Here is a 14540-nt window from a genome sequence, read left to right on the forward strand (position 1 = left end):
TAGCCACATATATAAAGTACGGACTTGGTGGGCCAGCAGATGGGTCAGGGGATAGAAGGGAAGGTAGATTCCCTGCCTCTAGGTTAGTAACCAGGGCAGCATCTCCAAAGCACTGAAATCAGTTTAAAAGATGAGCAATTTAAAATCTTATTGTTGGCATGGAAATAGCTGAGTTTAGCACCAAGGCAGCGAGAATAGTTCATTTAAGTGGGAAGCCACAGATGGTGGGAACACCCATCAGTAAGCCACATCATGAATATAATAAAGTTGATTTGATTGTTGATTTTTGTGCCATGTGCCTCAAGGCCAAAATTGTTCATAGTCGATGCTCGGTAAATGGCGACTATTTGTCTTCGTGATAAACACGGCTCTGATGATTAAAGCCAGCCCAAATGGGAATGGACTGCCTAGAGAGGAAGCAGTCATCTGTCCCTAGAAATCTCGAGCCCAAGGTGTGCTAACCAGCTGTCCACTGGGCTCACTGTAGGAGGATTCCTAAATCAGGTAAGGGTTCGGACGAGAACATCACAATCCTCTCCACTCTGAGAGCCTTGATCCATATTCTACCATCACAGAGCTTTACGCTTTGATTAGGCATCCACGAATGTTCTCCTAACCGAAATGTTGATTTTGATAGAAGATGTGGTTAGAAATTATTAGAACAAGCATGGGGAGAACCTTCCCCATGAGGTAAACCTTCTTAGGGAGGAAAGGAGACAAGCCTGACAGCCTGGAGATGATGAGGTCTCCCACTCACCTTCCCATCCTCACACCCTCGCTTCCACTGACACCAAACCAGAAGAGGCCATCCGTTGGATGGGCAGTCAAGCCTAGCTCAGCTGTTAGAGTCCTTCCCCTTCATTCTGATTGTCTGTCTGGACTTGCACACCAAAATCACCCAGGCTGCACCTGCATGTTTTATAAAGCTTCCTTGGTGCCGCCAGGGTTGAGCACCTGGCTTTGGCTCTGCTCTCACACCAAGACCTCCAGGAACACACTCTTCTCTTCCCCCTGGAAGAATAGGTTAGAGCCCAAGTCCAGTGCACTGCAGGGTCCCTGCTCAGAAAGGATGATACACCTGTGCCTCAGGGGATAAAATAGAGAGTGGCCAGTCCCCAGAGCCTGACACTCCACTGGGGTGGCCAGGGACATAGACAGAGATGGAGAGAGGACCCGAATGGGTCCCACTCATGGAGGGGAGGACAGCATGCAAGAGGCCTGAGTGATGGGAGGTGGGAAGCAGGGAGTCACTGAAGAAGGCTCCCCAGGAGGATGGGACCCTAAGGAAGTAATCACACAGCCCAGCCCCACTACACAGCTCCACTGCAAGAAAGCTTTCCTAAAGGTGTGTCAGGTAACCAGACAGGAGCGCAGGAGGGAAAAAGGAACAGCAAGGACCTGGGCCTCAGCTACAGCACCCCACACACACACACCACCACCCCCTCCAGCACTGAGAATTACCCATGGCCTGGGCTGCTGGGCAATGGAGCTATTGTCCAGAGGTTTTTTGTTCTGAATTTCCTGCCCAGCAACCTGAGGACCAAGGTGGGGAGTCAGGGGCAGGGACCCCAGGCCTTTATTCCGTCCTGGTTTTGTTCACTCATTCATTCACTTGTCCACTCATTTACTTATCAGGCAGTAGCCTAAAAAGTATGGTGAGATAGTTTTTTGGTTCCCTTCACACCAGTTCGGTACAGGTAGGAGCCTCCTATGACCAAAGCAAGGTGTGGCCTGAAGGCTTCTGTTGAAAGGTGAATATTAGGAGTCCTTCTTCATTAATTCAGTATATTGGTGGCTGGCTATACATTGGGCACGTGCTGGGAAGGCTCTGAGGGAACTGGGTCCCCAATGGTCTTCACTGTGTGCAGGGAGAGAGAGACAGACACATAATGCCACTTATTCTAATAGGGTAATAATAATACTGATATGGTACAAAAATGTCTTCCAAGTATTAACTCATTTACACTACGTAAGAACCCTATAAAGTAAGTGCTATAATACCATTTTTACCTGATGAGCCACAGAGAGGTTAAGAAACATACCCAGACTCACACAGCAGTGTGGCTCTTTCTCCAAGGCCCTAACCACTATATCACACTTCCTGTATAATGATGAGAAGCAAGAAGAGTGGTGTGGGCGTTTAGCAACCCAGAGACTGTCCTCAGATCAGCAAACTGGCACTATCAGGGGCAGGGCTTGAGAGATGGGGGGCATACCTTGATGAAAAGAGGACCAGAGTGTCAGAGTTGGGTCCAAGGGTCCTCCAAGGAGGCAGGAGGACTGGTGAGGTGGAGAAGCATGCTGAAGTGAGCTCCCTCACCGCCACATTGCCTGAAGTTGGTCTTGTCCGGGATGCACTTCTGATTGTCCATTTTTCAGCCCACACCCCCCAGCCTCAGAGAAATCTAGGGGTCTGCTTGAAAAGGGGAGCTCTTTGTGGTCTGAAAAACACCCACCCGGCACCCCCTTAAAAACCCATAACTAGGGACTTCCCTGCTGGCGCAGTTGTTAAGACTCCGCGATCCCAGTGCAGGGGGCCCAGGTACGATCCCTGGGCAGGGAACTAGATCCCACATGCCGCAACTAAGAGTTTGCATGCCACAACTAAGGAGCCCACAAGCCACAACTAAGGAGCACGCCTGTCACAACTAAGACCAGGCACAACCTAATTAATTAATTTAATTAATTAAAATAAACATTTTTTAAAAACCATAACTAGTGTGGTTGGACAAGAACCTTTGGGGAGGGATAAATTAGGAGTTTGGAATTAACAGATACTACTGTATATAAAATAAATAAACAACGAGGACCTACTGTATAGCACAGGGAACTGTATTCAATACCTTGCAATAACCTATAATGGAAAAGAATCTGAAAAAGAATATACATATATATATGTATGTATAACTGAATCACTTTGCCGTATACCTGAGACTAACACAACACTGTAGATCAACCACATTTCAATTAAAAAAAAAGAACCTTTGAACGCCCTGATACCCTGTACTTGCCAGGGTCCCAGGGTAGGGCCCACTCTCACACAGTAGCTCAGGCACCCCTCCCAGCCCTGGGTGAAGAGGAGGGGCCCTTTCTTGCTCTCCTGACATACAGGAGCAGTGACCCTTCCACACCTAGTACGGAAGAGAAAGTTGCACAACATTAGTGGGGTCATGAAAAGTTATGGGCAAGGCGTGGTCCTCTGAGAGTTCTCCGGGTATCTGGATCTCATTCCACCTCACCCCAGGAAACGGCCCATTTTGTAAGGTCACACGGCACCTAAATGTCAGGAACAGAATTCAACCCAACTCTTCAAGCTCCAGAACTCAGTTAGGTTTCCCAGTCCCACTGGGTTTCCCAGTCCTGAGTCTAACCAGACACAGACTGAAAGACGCTGGAGATAGGAAGGCAAATTCTCCAGGCCAGCATGAAAGCTTTGACTCACATCAGCCAGCACCTCTGATAAAGGAAGATGACTTCCAGAAGGCCTGCAGAAGTTGCCCTGCTGATCTGGGGAGGCCTAGGAATCCCAGGACAGCTGAAAGCTGGCTCACTGGCCAGCTGACTTCCTGGCTCCCCACACTTCCCACGAATCCTGTGAGTTGACACACCCTCAAGCCCTTTCACTTCTGCAAATTCCTATCACCACCTCCAAAGTGCTCTAGGTTTTGTCGTGAGAATTCATTTTCATTTTGAGAATTGTTTTCAGCAATTCTTGGAACAATACGGACTAGCAGGAAAACAAAAACTGGGGAATCAAATAACCTGTGCTCTCCTCTCAACTCAGTCTCTAAATTGCTGTGTGACCTTGGACAGGTCACTTCCCCTCTCAGAGCTACAGCTGTCTCATCTGTACAGTGAAGGAACAGTCCCATTTATTTCTAAAATTCCTTGAAATTACATTTTATTATTAATGACATTTAAATTCATTCCATTTTTAGAACTTTGAACTTCCCAAAGTGATTGCAATGTCTTGGGGAAAGCATTAAGCTTGAAATCACACTGATTTGATTTGAACAGCTTTTGTTTTCTCCTCTATAAAATCAATTATATGATGATAATATTTGCAAGAGATTTTCTTTGCCCCTGTGCAGTCCCCATATAGGACTATTGCTGTGATGGGTGAAAACGATAAACTCTTCTCCAAGAATTCACCCTTCCCCCTATCTTTTACCTCCCTCTCCTCCATTAAAGGGCTCCTATGATAAGTCCACCCTCACCTGCTCTCCAGAGTCTACCTCACTGGATACCAACCCATGAACAAAACAGCATCAGCTCCTTTAAGGAATGCTTTCCTTTCAAAGGAGCATTCCCCCTTCCCTCTTCACTCATCTCTACTCCTATTATTCTGTTCCTTGGATTAGCCAGTCCTCCCTTCTGTCTAGCCTTTTCTCCCTTTCAGTGTGGCACCAGCGATAGCATTTCAAAACTTTAGCCTTTTCATGCCTCCTCCTTCCTGCTGCAAGCCCTCAAGCCCTGAGCTGTCACCTATGAGCTTCTGACATGTCTACGATTGGGTCTCTTTGTGTTCTTTGTTACTTGGGTGCAATTCCATCTTTCTCTGTGCATCCCATCTTTCAAGGTGTGTAAAGTTCACTTTTTTCTCTGAGGGTGTAGGGGGTGGGGGAAGTCAGCATGAATATATATATATTTTTTCCCCAAATCCAAAATTTGTGTCAATATCCACAGTCTTTTTTAATTGAAGTATAGTTGCTGTACAATATCATATGTTACAGGTGTACAATATAGTGGGTCACGATGTTAAAACGTTATACTCCATTTATAGTTATTATATGGTTATATTTTAATGTAGAAAATGTGACCTGGATATAAAATGAAAATAAGTATTAAATTAAGTGGAAGTTTAATTTAAGAATTGAAAGGGAGAAAAGGCTAGACTGAAGGAAGGACCGGCTAAGGCAAGGAGTAGTAGTAGAAATGAGGGAAAAGGGAAGGGGATATGCTTCTTTGCAAAAGGAGCTGTGCTGGATCTCTTTTCACTCGGACCTCGAGTGGGGCAGGCCAGCCCAGAAGCCAAGGCCCAGAGGAGAGTGGGAGCGGCAGGCCTCAGGGGGACAAGAGCAAGGCGGCGAGGCCTGGGTGGGAGGAGACCCCCTCCGGGGGAGGAGGTGCTGAGAAGCAGGTTTCTGAAAATAAATGGTGCTCAGACGCCTGAAATTCCTGGAAAAGACTGTGTAAGGCAGGGTCAGGCCCAGGAGGAATGCAGTTGCAGGTATGTCTGCACAGCCCACCATCTCACAGATAATGAGCCGTAAACCTTATCTGTCCACCTCGGGAGAGCTGGGGGAACGATCTCACCATTCCCGGGAGCTGAGTCAGCCCAGGGGGTTGGGAGGATTTCGGGCCTGAGCCGCATACCTGAGTCACCCCAGCGTGGGTGGCCCATCCGGAAATGAGGTGGGAGCTAAGGGGGGCCAGGATCACTGGTACCACCAAAGGCTGAGGGCCTCGATTCCTATCAACCAGCTCCCCCCGGCCAGAAATTTCCCTTCCAAGAAAGTTATGTCCCGGGGCTGGACAGCACCGTATTCCAGGTAGCTCTCTGGGGTTCAAGACAGTGAAGTTCTCGTGACCTGTGGGGTTTCGATCTCTCTGCCACCATGAACTACTTCTCCAGCTTTAAAAACCGCAGTTGACTCACCCTCTCTCTTAGAGGACAGGAGCAGGACCCAGAAGGGACCCAGATGGGACCCCGATCCTGTTCCCCTCTCCCCCTCCCACCTCTGAGCCAGGCCCTGGGTCCCGTGGAGGGAGGAGGCGGAAGGGGCCAGTGTTCCCGAGAAATTCTCCACCTCCCTGCGATGTTCCCTCCCTCTTCCTCGCAGGCAAGTGAGAAGGGCCTCCAGAGAAAGAGATGTGCTGCTGTGAATGCCCCCCTCCCTGCAGAGTTGCAGGGGAGGTGACCTCACTGCCCGCCTGAGGCTCCTAGACATGTACGCTGTCTCCCTCTGGCCCAGCGCCCCCCTCTACCTCCACGATGGACTCGCTTTACTTTGCCCCAAGGTGTTTTCTCCCAGGGCCCAGGCAGACTGATCTTCTATGAACACCCCTTGGATCCTGTCACTCCCCAGCTGAGCACTTCCCTTTGCCTCCAGAGTAAAGGTCAAGCTCCTCACGATGATGGAGCTGAGCTTTCCTGCCTGGCACTAGCTGCCTCCCTGCCCCAGCCCCGGGGTTCTGCCCATCCTGCCTACAGTTACCCTTGCAGCGCACCATGTGCACTCTGCAAACATTTACTGAACGAAAACCACCCAGCAGCACCTCCCTGCCGCCGTCACCGCTGTGGGAAGTGGCCTCTCCCACAGAGACCCCAAGAACTGGCCTCGTTACACCCTGGGCTGGGTCATATTTGTCTGAGCGCTCCTCCCTGACTGCAAACTTGAGCCACAGGCATCCAACTGCTGTTGAACACCGGCAAATGAGGCAGTGGTCCATGTTCATCTCGTTTGATCCGCACAATAAACTTGGGAGTTAAGTATCATTATCCTTATTTACAGATGAGGAACCCAAGGCTTAGAGAAGTGACTTGTCCATCAAGTGGTAGTTAGGGCTCATACCAGGGTCCCCAGTTTCCAAATCCAGGGCCCTCACACCAGCACCAAGGCACCTCCTCAAAAGCAGGCTTGTGTCTTACATGTTTCTGTTTCCCTCAGTACCCAGCACGGGAATTTGTTTGATTCACAGAATGAATGAATGAATGAATGAAGGATGGTTCTAAGATTCACTTCTATCCGGATGAATCATCTTCTCCACTCTAATCCGTATTCTTCTCCTCCACATTTGTTTTTTCTATCTTCTCCTCTCTCTCACCCTAGGCCCTAAGGATCCAGGAGAAACGAGGAAAGAAGCTGTAATCGTTCTCACTCATTCCAGGGATTGGATCTAGGCCCCAGGAGAAACAGCCCAAAGGAAGACAGGAAGGCTCTTCCCTATACCCACCACCCAGCTTGACAGTGAGTTCCAGCCCTCTCCCTATCCCTCCCCAATTCTCACAGGACACAGGTGGAGCAGAAGGGAGCCTCAGGGCCAGCCAGAGAGCAGTGACTGGGTGGAAAGGGGCCTAAATGCTGTGACTCACCATCCTTGTGCCTTCTGGGAAGCAGGGTGAGGGATACCTGGACGCTGGAAATTCCAACCCCTCCCCAGAGAGACACTTAGGTGTCTGGATAGGGAGAGGGAGAGCTCTGTTTACCCCAAACTAAGGGGCAACCATGGCAACGGAGGCCAGGGCCATCTGAGCAGGGAGCAAAGGTGAGGGCCCTGCTGACAGCCTGCCAATTGGGCTGTTTGCCCAGATCATGCGAAGCAGGCCTTCTCTGGCTGAACACCCCCTTGTGGGCACAGCCTGTCTTGAGAGCTGGGGAGGGAACATCCTGAGGAAGTAGCCACCCATTTTACAGATACACAAATGCTCCCATCCCCTCCTCACCTCCTTCCTTGAGCCTTCTCTCTGGAGACCAGAGACAGACAGACAGGCAGACACTGAACCAAGGGGAGCTCTTGGCCTCTGTGCTGAGACAAAGAGGGAACAGGGAGCTGAGGCAGCTGCTGGGAAGGGGCAGAATGGAGTTATCAGTCAAGGAAGGCTTCCTGGAGGAGGACAAGGCCAAACATAAGGAGGAGGGTGTCCAGGCTAAGGAAAAGACAGTGTCTCCTCAGCTAGTGTGAGACCAGATGCACCATCACTCTTTCCCCTCTGCTAGTCACCAGAATCGTAAACTCTTGGTACCCAAAGGGGCCCTCATGGCTGCCACCACCATCCTTAACAATGCCCCCCTCATCCGTTGTCTGTATCCATCCCCACCCTTTCCTCCCTCTTGGAGATGGAGGTGTCCCTCACTGTGCTCAGAGCCAGGCCCGCCACCTGCACTCTGAACTCTATCCCCTCAGAACCTCGCTGCATCAAGGACCATCTCTCTCTGGTCCTGGAGAGACTTTTCCCCTCTACCTGTATCCCTGCTCAAGGGCTTTTCTACTTAAAAAAAGCAAGGAAGAAAGGAAGGAAAGAAGGGAGGGAGGGAGAGAGGGAAAGAGGGAGGGAAATTATCCTTGACCCTGGACCCCCCTCTCTCCTCTTCCCAATAAAGAGGTCATGTTTGTTCTCAATTTTCACCTCATCCTACCTACTCCCACCCCAGCCACCAGCCATGGAAATTTAAAACCACCCGTGATCAACTAAGAGCCGAATTTGGTCGACCTTTTCAAGCTTTCTCTTATCTGACCTCCCTGCAATATTGGACTGGACGCTACTGATTCACTCCTGAATCCTCTTCATCTACCCACCACTTGTATCCACAGCCCTTAATCTTTTTGGTGGACCATGCGCACTTTTGAGACTCTAAGGCACCATCACAGATTGCCAGCATCTCTCATATGCCTCAAGGGATTCATGTACTCAGGAAACCATCACAGAGGCCAGATTAAGAACCTCGGCCTTGAAAGTTAGTAGCCCTGGGACGGGTGCCTTAACCTCTTCTGAACAATCCCATCCACTCCCAGGGATGATGGCTCTTGGACCCACATCTCCCAACTCTCAGGAGAGTTTCAGACCCATGTTTCCAATTGCCACCTGGATGTCTCACCCAAGTCGCAAAGTCGGTAGGTTCCAAACAGAAGTCATTGTCTAACACCACCCTCCTGGCCTTCCTTCCTCTCATAATCATTACCTGGTGGACAGCCTCACTGCCTCCAAAGCGAGAAAGCTAGGAGTCACCTGAAGCCCCGGGGATGGTACTATAACCTGCCTCACATGGTTGTTATGAGCCTAAATAATGTGATATGTGTAAAGCACATAGGCTCATGCCTGGCACATCATAGGTACTCAGTAATTGTTAATTATTGTGGTTGCTATTCTTCCTTGTTCTTTCCCCTTATATCCAATTAGACACCAAGACCTAACTTCTAACTTCTAAATTTCCCTTGAGTCTATTTTCTTCCCTGTTTTTCCACTGATTCCCCCCTAGTCCAGGCATTCATGTCACTTGCCTAGATGATGGCAGTAATCTCCAGTCTTGTCCCTTCCTGTCTTTCCAAGACATACAGCTAGAATGGTCTTGCCAAAATGCAATTCTGACCATGACACTTCCCTACTTCAAGATTCAATGTCATCCCAGTAGCCCACAGCCACTGGTGCATCCCTAGGGAACTTGTTATAAATAGAGGCTCAGAGCCCAACCCCCTGCAGACATGGGTGGTACCTTGGCACATGTGATCATAGCACATTTCCTGATGTATCTGGTGCAAAATAGAATTGAGAAGCAAGGAAGGAAAAACTCCACAAGGCCTGCAAGGTCCTCCTTGACCCAGCCCTCAGCAACCTTTCCCATTTCATCTTCTGCCTCTTCCTTTTCTCTGCTACCCATTGACTCTTTACATATTCGACAAGTATTTATTGAGCACCTAATAAGTGCAGGCACTAAGGACACAAGGGTGAGCAAAATAGACATGGCCCCTGGAGCTTATAATCTAGTTGGAGAGAATGATAGTAACCTAATAATCACACTCATGAAAATGTAAATATAAACTGCTATACATTATTTTAACGAGAGGAACACAATCCTAAGAGAGTATATTGTAGAGCAACCTGACCTAAATTTGAAGGAGTTAGGGAAACTTCGCTGAGGAAGCAATACTTGAACTGAGATATGAGAGATGAGTAAATTAATAGAAAAGGCTGAAAAAGGAGAAGAGAGTGATCTAGTTATAGAGAATTGCATGTGCAAAGGCCCTGGGTAAGCAGGAGTACAACATGTTCCACAAACAGAAAGAAGGTCAGTGTAGCCATATTAAGAGGGAGAAAAGGTACAGAGGGAGACTGCAGAGGTTGAGAGGGCCAGACCATGCGGGGCCTCATCAGCCACTTTAAGACTTGGGGTCCTTACCCTAAGAATAATTGGACCTAGTTAGATCTAATTAGCTTTAGACCATGCAGGGCTTCATCAGTCACTTTAAGACTTGGGGTCCTTACCCTAAGAATAATTGGACTTAGTTAGATCTAATTAGCTTTAGACCATGCAGGGCCTCATCAGCCACTTTAAGACTTGGGGTCCTTACCCTAAGAATAATTGGAATAATTAGATAATAATTAGATCTTAGGTCTAATTAGATCTAATTAGATCTTAGGTCTTTACCCTAAGAATAATTGGACCTAGTTAGATCTAATTAGCTTTAGACCATGCAGGGCTTCATCAGCCACTTTAAGACTTGGGGTCCTTACCCTAAGAATAATTGGACCTAGTTAGATCTAATTAGCTTTAGAGGGGTGACTTCATTTGTGTGTGTGTGTTTTTTTTTAATCGTGCCTGCTTGCCATGTGGAGAGCACATTAGACCAAAGTGGATTCAAGGACATCAGTAAACTAAGAGAGTAGGCTAAGCAAGAGATAATATAACAATAACTTAGACTAGGGTGATGATTATAGAGCTAGAGAGGAGCTGAAAGATTCAAGAGTCATTTAGGAGGTAAATGGACAAGATTTGATAATGGGCTGATGTGGTGGAGGGTGGGAAGCGTCAAGGATGACAACCCAGTTTTTGCCCTAGACACCTCTTTGGATGGTGATGCCACTCCATGAGAAGGGGGAAATTAGAAGAAGGTCACACGAATATCAGACAAAATGGACTTCAAAACAAAGAATGTATCTGGGATATGGAGGGACATTGCAGAATGACAAAGGGGCCAATTCATCAGGAAGCTATAAGCATCCTAAATGTGTGTGCACCCAACAACAGAGTTTTTAAAAACATAAAATAGAGGGACTTCCCTGGTTGTCCAGTGGCTAAGGCTCCAAGCTCCCAGTGCAGGGTGCCTGGGTTCGATCTCTAGTCAGGGAACTAGATCCCACATGCTGCAACTAAGAGCCCGCATGCCGCATCTAAGAGCTCACACTCAGCAACAAAAATCCCGCGTGCGACGGCTAAATCACGGCGCAGCCAAATTAATTAATTAATTAATTTGAAAAAAACATAAAATAGAAATTAAAAGAACTGAAAGGAGAAGTAGATTAATCCAAAATTATGCTTGGAGGCATCAATATTCCTTTCTCAATAATTAATAAGACAAATAGAAAATCAGTAAAGGGCTTCCCTGGGGGCGCAGTGGTTGAGAGTCCGCCTGCCGATGCAGGGGACACGGGTTCGTGCCCCGGTCCGGGAAGATCCCACATGCGGCGGAGCGGCTGGGCCTGTGAGCCATGGACACTGAGCCTGCGCGTCCGGAGCCTGTGCTCCGCAGCAGGAGAGGCCACAACAGTGAGAGGCCTGCGTACCGCAAAAAAAAAAAAAAAAAAAAAAAAAACCACAATACAAGAAAAATATAGATCAATATCCTCCATGAACATTAATTCAAAACCCTTACCAAAATATCAACAAATCAAATCCAACAACAGATAAGAAGAACAATAGATCATAATCAAATAGGATTTCTCCCTGGTATGGCAGATTGGTTGAATATTTAAAATCAATTAATGTAATTCATTTTATTCATAGACTAAATAAGAAAAATCATATGTCCATCTCAATTGATGCAGAAAAAACATTTAACAAAGTTCAACATCCATTTATGATTAAGAACTCTCTTGGGACTTTCCTGGTGGTCCAGTGGTTAAGACTTCACCTTCCGGTGCAGGGGGTGTGGGTTCAATCCCTGGTTGGGGAGCTAAGATCCCACATGCCTCGGGGCAAAAAAAACAAAACATAAAACAGAAACAATATTGCAGCAAACTCAATAAAGACTTTAAAAATGGTCCACATTAAAAAAATCTAAAAAAAAAGAAAAGAAAAACTCTCAGCAAACTATGAATAGAAGGGAATTTCTTTGACCTGATGAAGAACATTTACAAAAAACTTAGGGCTAACATAATTTTTAATAGTGAAAGAATGAATGTTCTCCCCACAAGATCAGGACTAAAGCAAAGGTATTTGCTGTCTCACCACTTCTATTTAACATTGTAATGGAGGTGTTAGCTAGTGCAGTTAAGTCAAGAAAAAGAAAGTAAGGCATACAGATTGGAAAAGAAGAAATAAAGCTGCCTTTATTCACAAATGAAATGATATTCTATGTAAAAGGTTTCAATCTACAAAAAAGCTACTGGTGTAAGAGAGTTTAGCAAAGTTGCAGGCTAAATGATCAATATACAAAATCAATCATATTTCTGTATACTAGTAATGAACAACTGGATATTGAAATTGAAAACACAATATCATTAACAATCAGACTTAAAACATAAAATACCTTCCGATCAAACAAAACAAGTGCAAGATGTGTGTGCTGAAAACCACAAAACATTAATGAAAGAAATTAAAGAAGATCTAGAATGGTGAGATATACAAAGTTCATGCATTTAATGCAATCCCAATCAAAATTCCAGTAAGCTTTCATTTAGAGATTGACAAACTGATTCTAAAAATTTATATTAAAAAAAAAGGGCCTAGACTAGCCAAAACAATTTTGAAAAAGAAGAAAGTTGAAGAACTCACACTACCTGGTTTCAAGACTTACCATAAAGCTATAGTAATCAAGACAGTGGGGTATTAACATAAGGATAGATATATACATCAGTGGAACGTAAGAGCTCAGAAATAGACTCACACGATGGTACCAAGGTAAATCATTGCAGAAAAGATAGTCTTTTTGACAAATAGTGCTGGAACAATTGGACATCCGCATGCAAAAAAAGAAATTAACCTCAACCCATACTTCATGTCATAGACAAGAATCAACTCAAAACAAAAAACCTAAAAATATACAACTTCTAGAAGAAAACATAAGAAAAAACACTTAGTGATCTTAGGTTAGGTAAAGATTTCTTAGAACACACACACATAAAAATAAACCATTAAAGAAAAATTTGACAATGGAATTTTACCAAAATTAAAAATGTCATCTATTCTAATGACACTGTTAAGAAAATACAAAAGTAGGGACTTCCTTGGTGGTACAGTGGTTAAGAATCCACCTGCCAATGCAGGGGACACAGGTTCAAGCCTTGGTCCGCGAAGATCCCACAAGCCATGGAGCACCTAAGCCCGTGCGCCACAACTACTGAGCCTGCGCCTAGAGCCCATGCTCCGCAACAAGAGCAGCCACCGCAATGAGAAGCCCACCTACCACAACGAAGAGTAGCCCCCACTCGCCACAACTAGAGAAAGCCCTCACCCACCAACGAAAACCCAACGCAGCCAAAAAATAAATTTATAAAAAAAAAGAAAGAAAATACAAAAGTAAGCCACAGATTGGGAGAAAATATTTGCCAAACACATTAACTCAAATGAATCTTAGGCCAAAATGTAAAATCTAGAACCATAGGCCCCTGCCCGGGCCGCGCTCGCCAAAAGTCGGGAGGCTGGCCCGCGCGCCGCGGCCTTCAGGTCCGGGTCACAAAGTGGGCCCTGTGGGACCTGCTGGAGTGTTCTTGATTGCGTGACCTTGAAATAGTCCGCTGTCAAGGAGAAAAACTACCATGGCTTCCAGTTCTTTGACAAAACCTCAGATGCGTGGCCTTCTGGCCAAGCGTCTGCGATTTCATATTGTTGGAGCATTCTTTGTCCCCTTGGGAGTTGCAGCTTTCTATAAGTTTGCTATGGCTGAACGAAGAAAGAAGGCATATGCAGATTTCTACAGAACTTATGATTCCATAAAAGATTTTGAGGAGATGAGGAAGGCTGGTATCTTTCAGAGTGCAAAGTGATTTTGGAATATAAAGAATTTCTTTGGGTTGAGTTCCATGGAAGTTTGTCACTTACCTGTGTTCCTGAACTATGAACTACTAATATCTGGGCTAAGGAATAGTTTCTCATGATAAACAAACGATTAACAAACAAACAAAAAAATCTAAAACCATAAATCTTCTAGAAGAAAACAGAAAAAAATCTTTGTGACTTTCACATAAGCAAAGATTTCTCAAATACAGCAGCAGGGCATGATCCTTAAACTAAAAACTTGATAAAATGGACTTCTTCAAAACCAATAGCTTCTCCGCAAGAGACACCATTAAGAAAATGGAAAGACAACTACAGACTGCAAGAAAATAGTTGTAAATCACATATATGATGAAAAACTTAAATCTAGATATATTTTTTAAAACTCTCATAAATAAATAATAAAAAAGACAACCCAATATTTTTTTTATTTAGTTTAATTTTTTTATTGAAGTATAGTATATTTACAATGTTGTGCCAGTCTCTGCTATACAGCAAAGTGACTCAGTTATATACACAGAGACATTCTTTTTTTATATATTCTTTTCCATTATGGTTTATCACAGGAGATTGAAAATAGTTCCCTGTGCTATACAGTAGAACCTTGTTTATCCATCCTATGTGTAATAGTTTATATCTGCTAATCCGACACTCCCAGTCCTTCCGTCCCCCAGCCCCTACCCCCTTGGCAACCACAAGTCTGTTCTCTATGTCTGTGAGCCTGTTTCTGTTTTGTAAATAGGTTCATTTTGCCATATTTTAGATTCCACATATAAGTGATATCATACAGTATTTGTCTTTCTCTTTCTGACTTACTTCAGTCAG

At 45.6% G+C, this 14540-nt stretch overlaps 1 protein-coding gene across 1 annotated transcript; it reads left to right on the forward strand.

The window, feature by feature from the left end:
- Window positions 1–13461: 13461 nt before the first annotated feature.
- LOC309830167 (cytochrome c oxidase subunit 6C-like) lies at window positions 13462–13854 on the forward strand. Its single transcript, XM_082666550.1, has one exon. It carries the CDS (start codon window positions 13478–13480, stop codon window positions 13703–13705), a length of 228 nt encoding a protein of 75 aa, XP_082522676.1. The 5' UTR covers window positions 13462–13477; the 3' UTR covers window positions 13706–13854.
- Window positions 13855–14540: the final 686 nt, after the last annotated feature.

Source organism: Grampus griseus (assembly GCF_964374135.1).
Source record: "Grampus griseus genome assembly, chromosome: 11".
NCBI classification, from domain to species: Eukaryota; Metazoa; Chordata; class Mammalia; order Artiodactyla; family Delphinidae; genus Grampus; species Grampus griseus.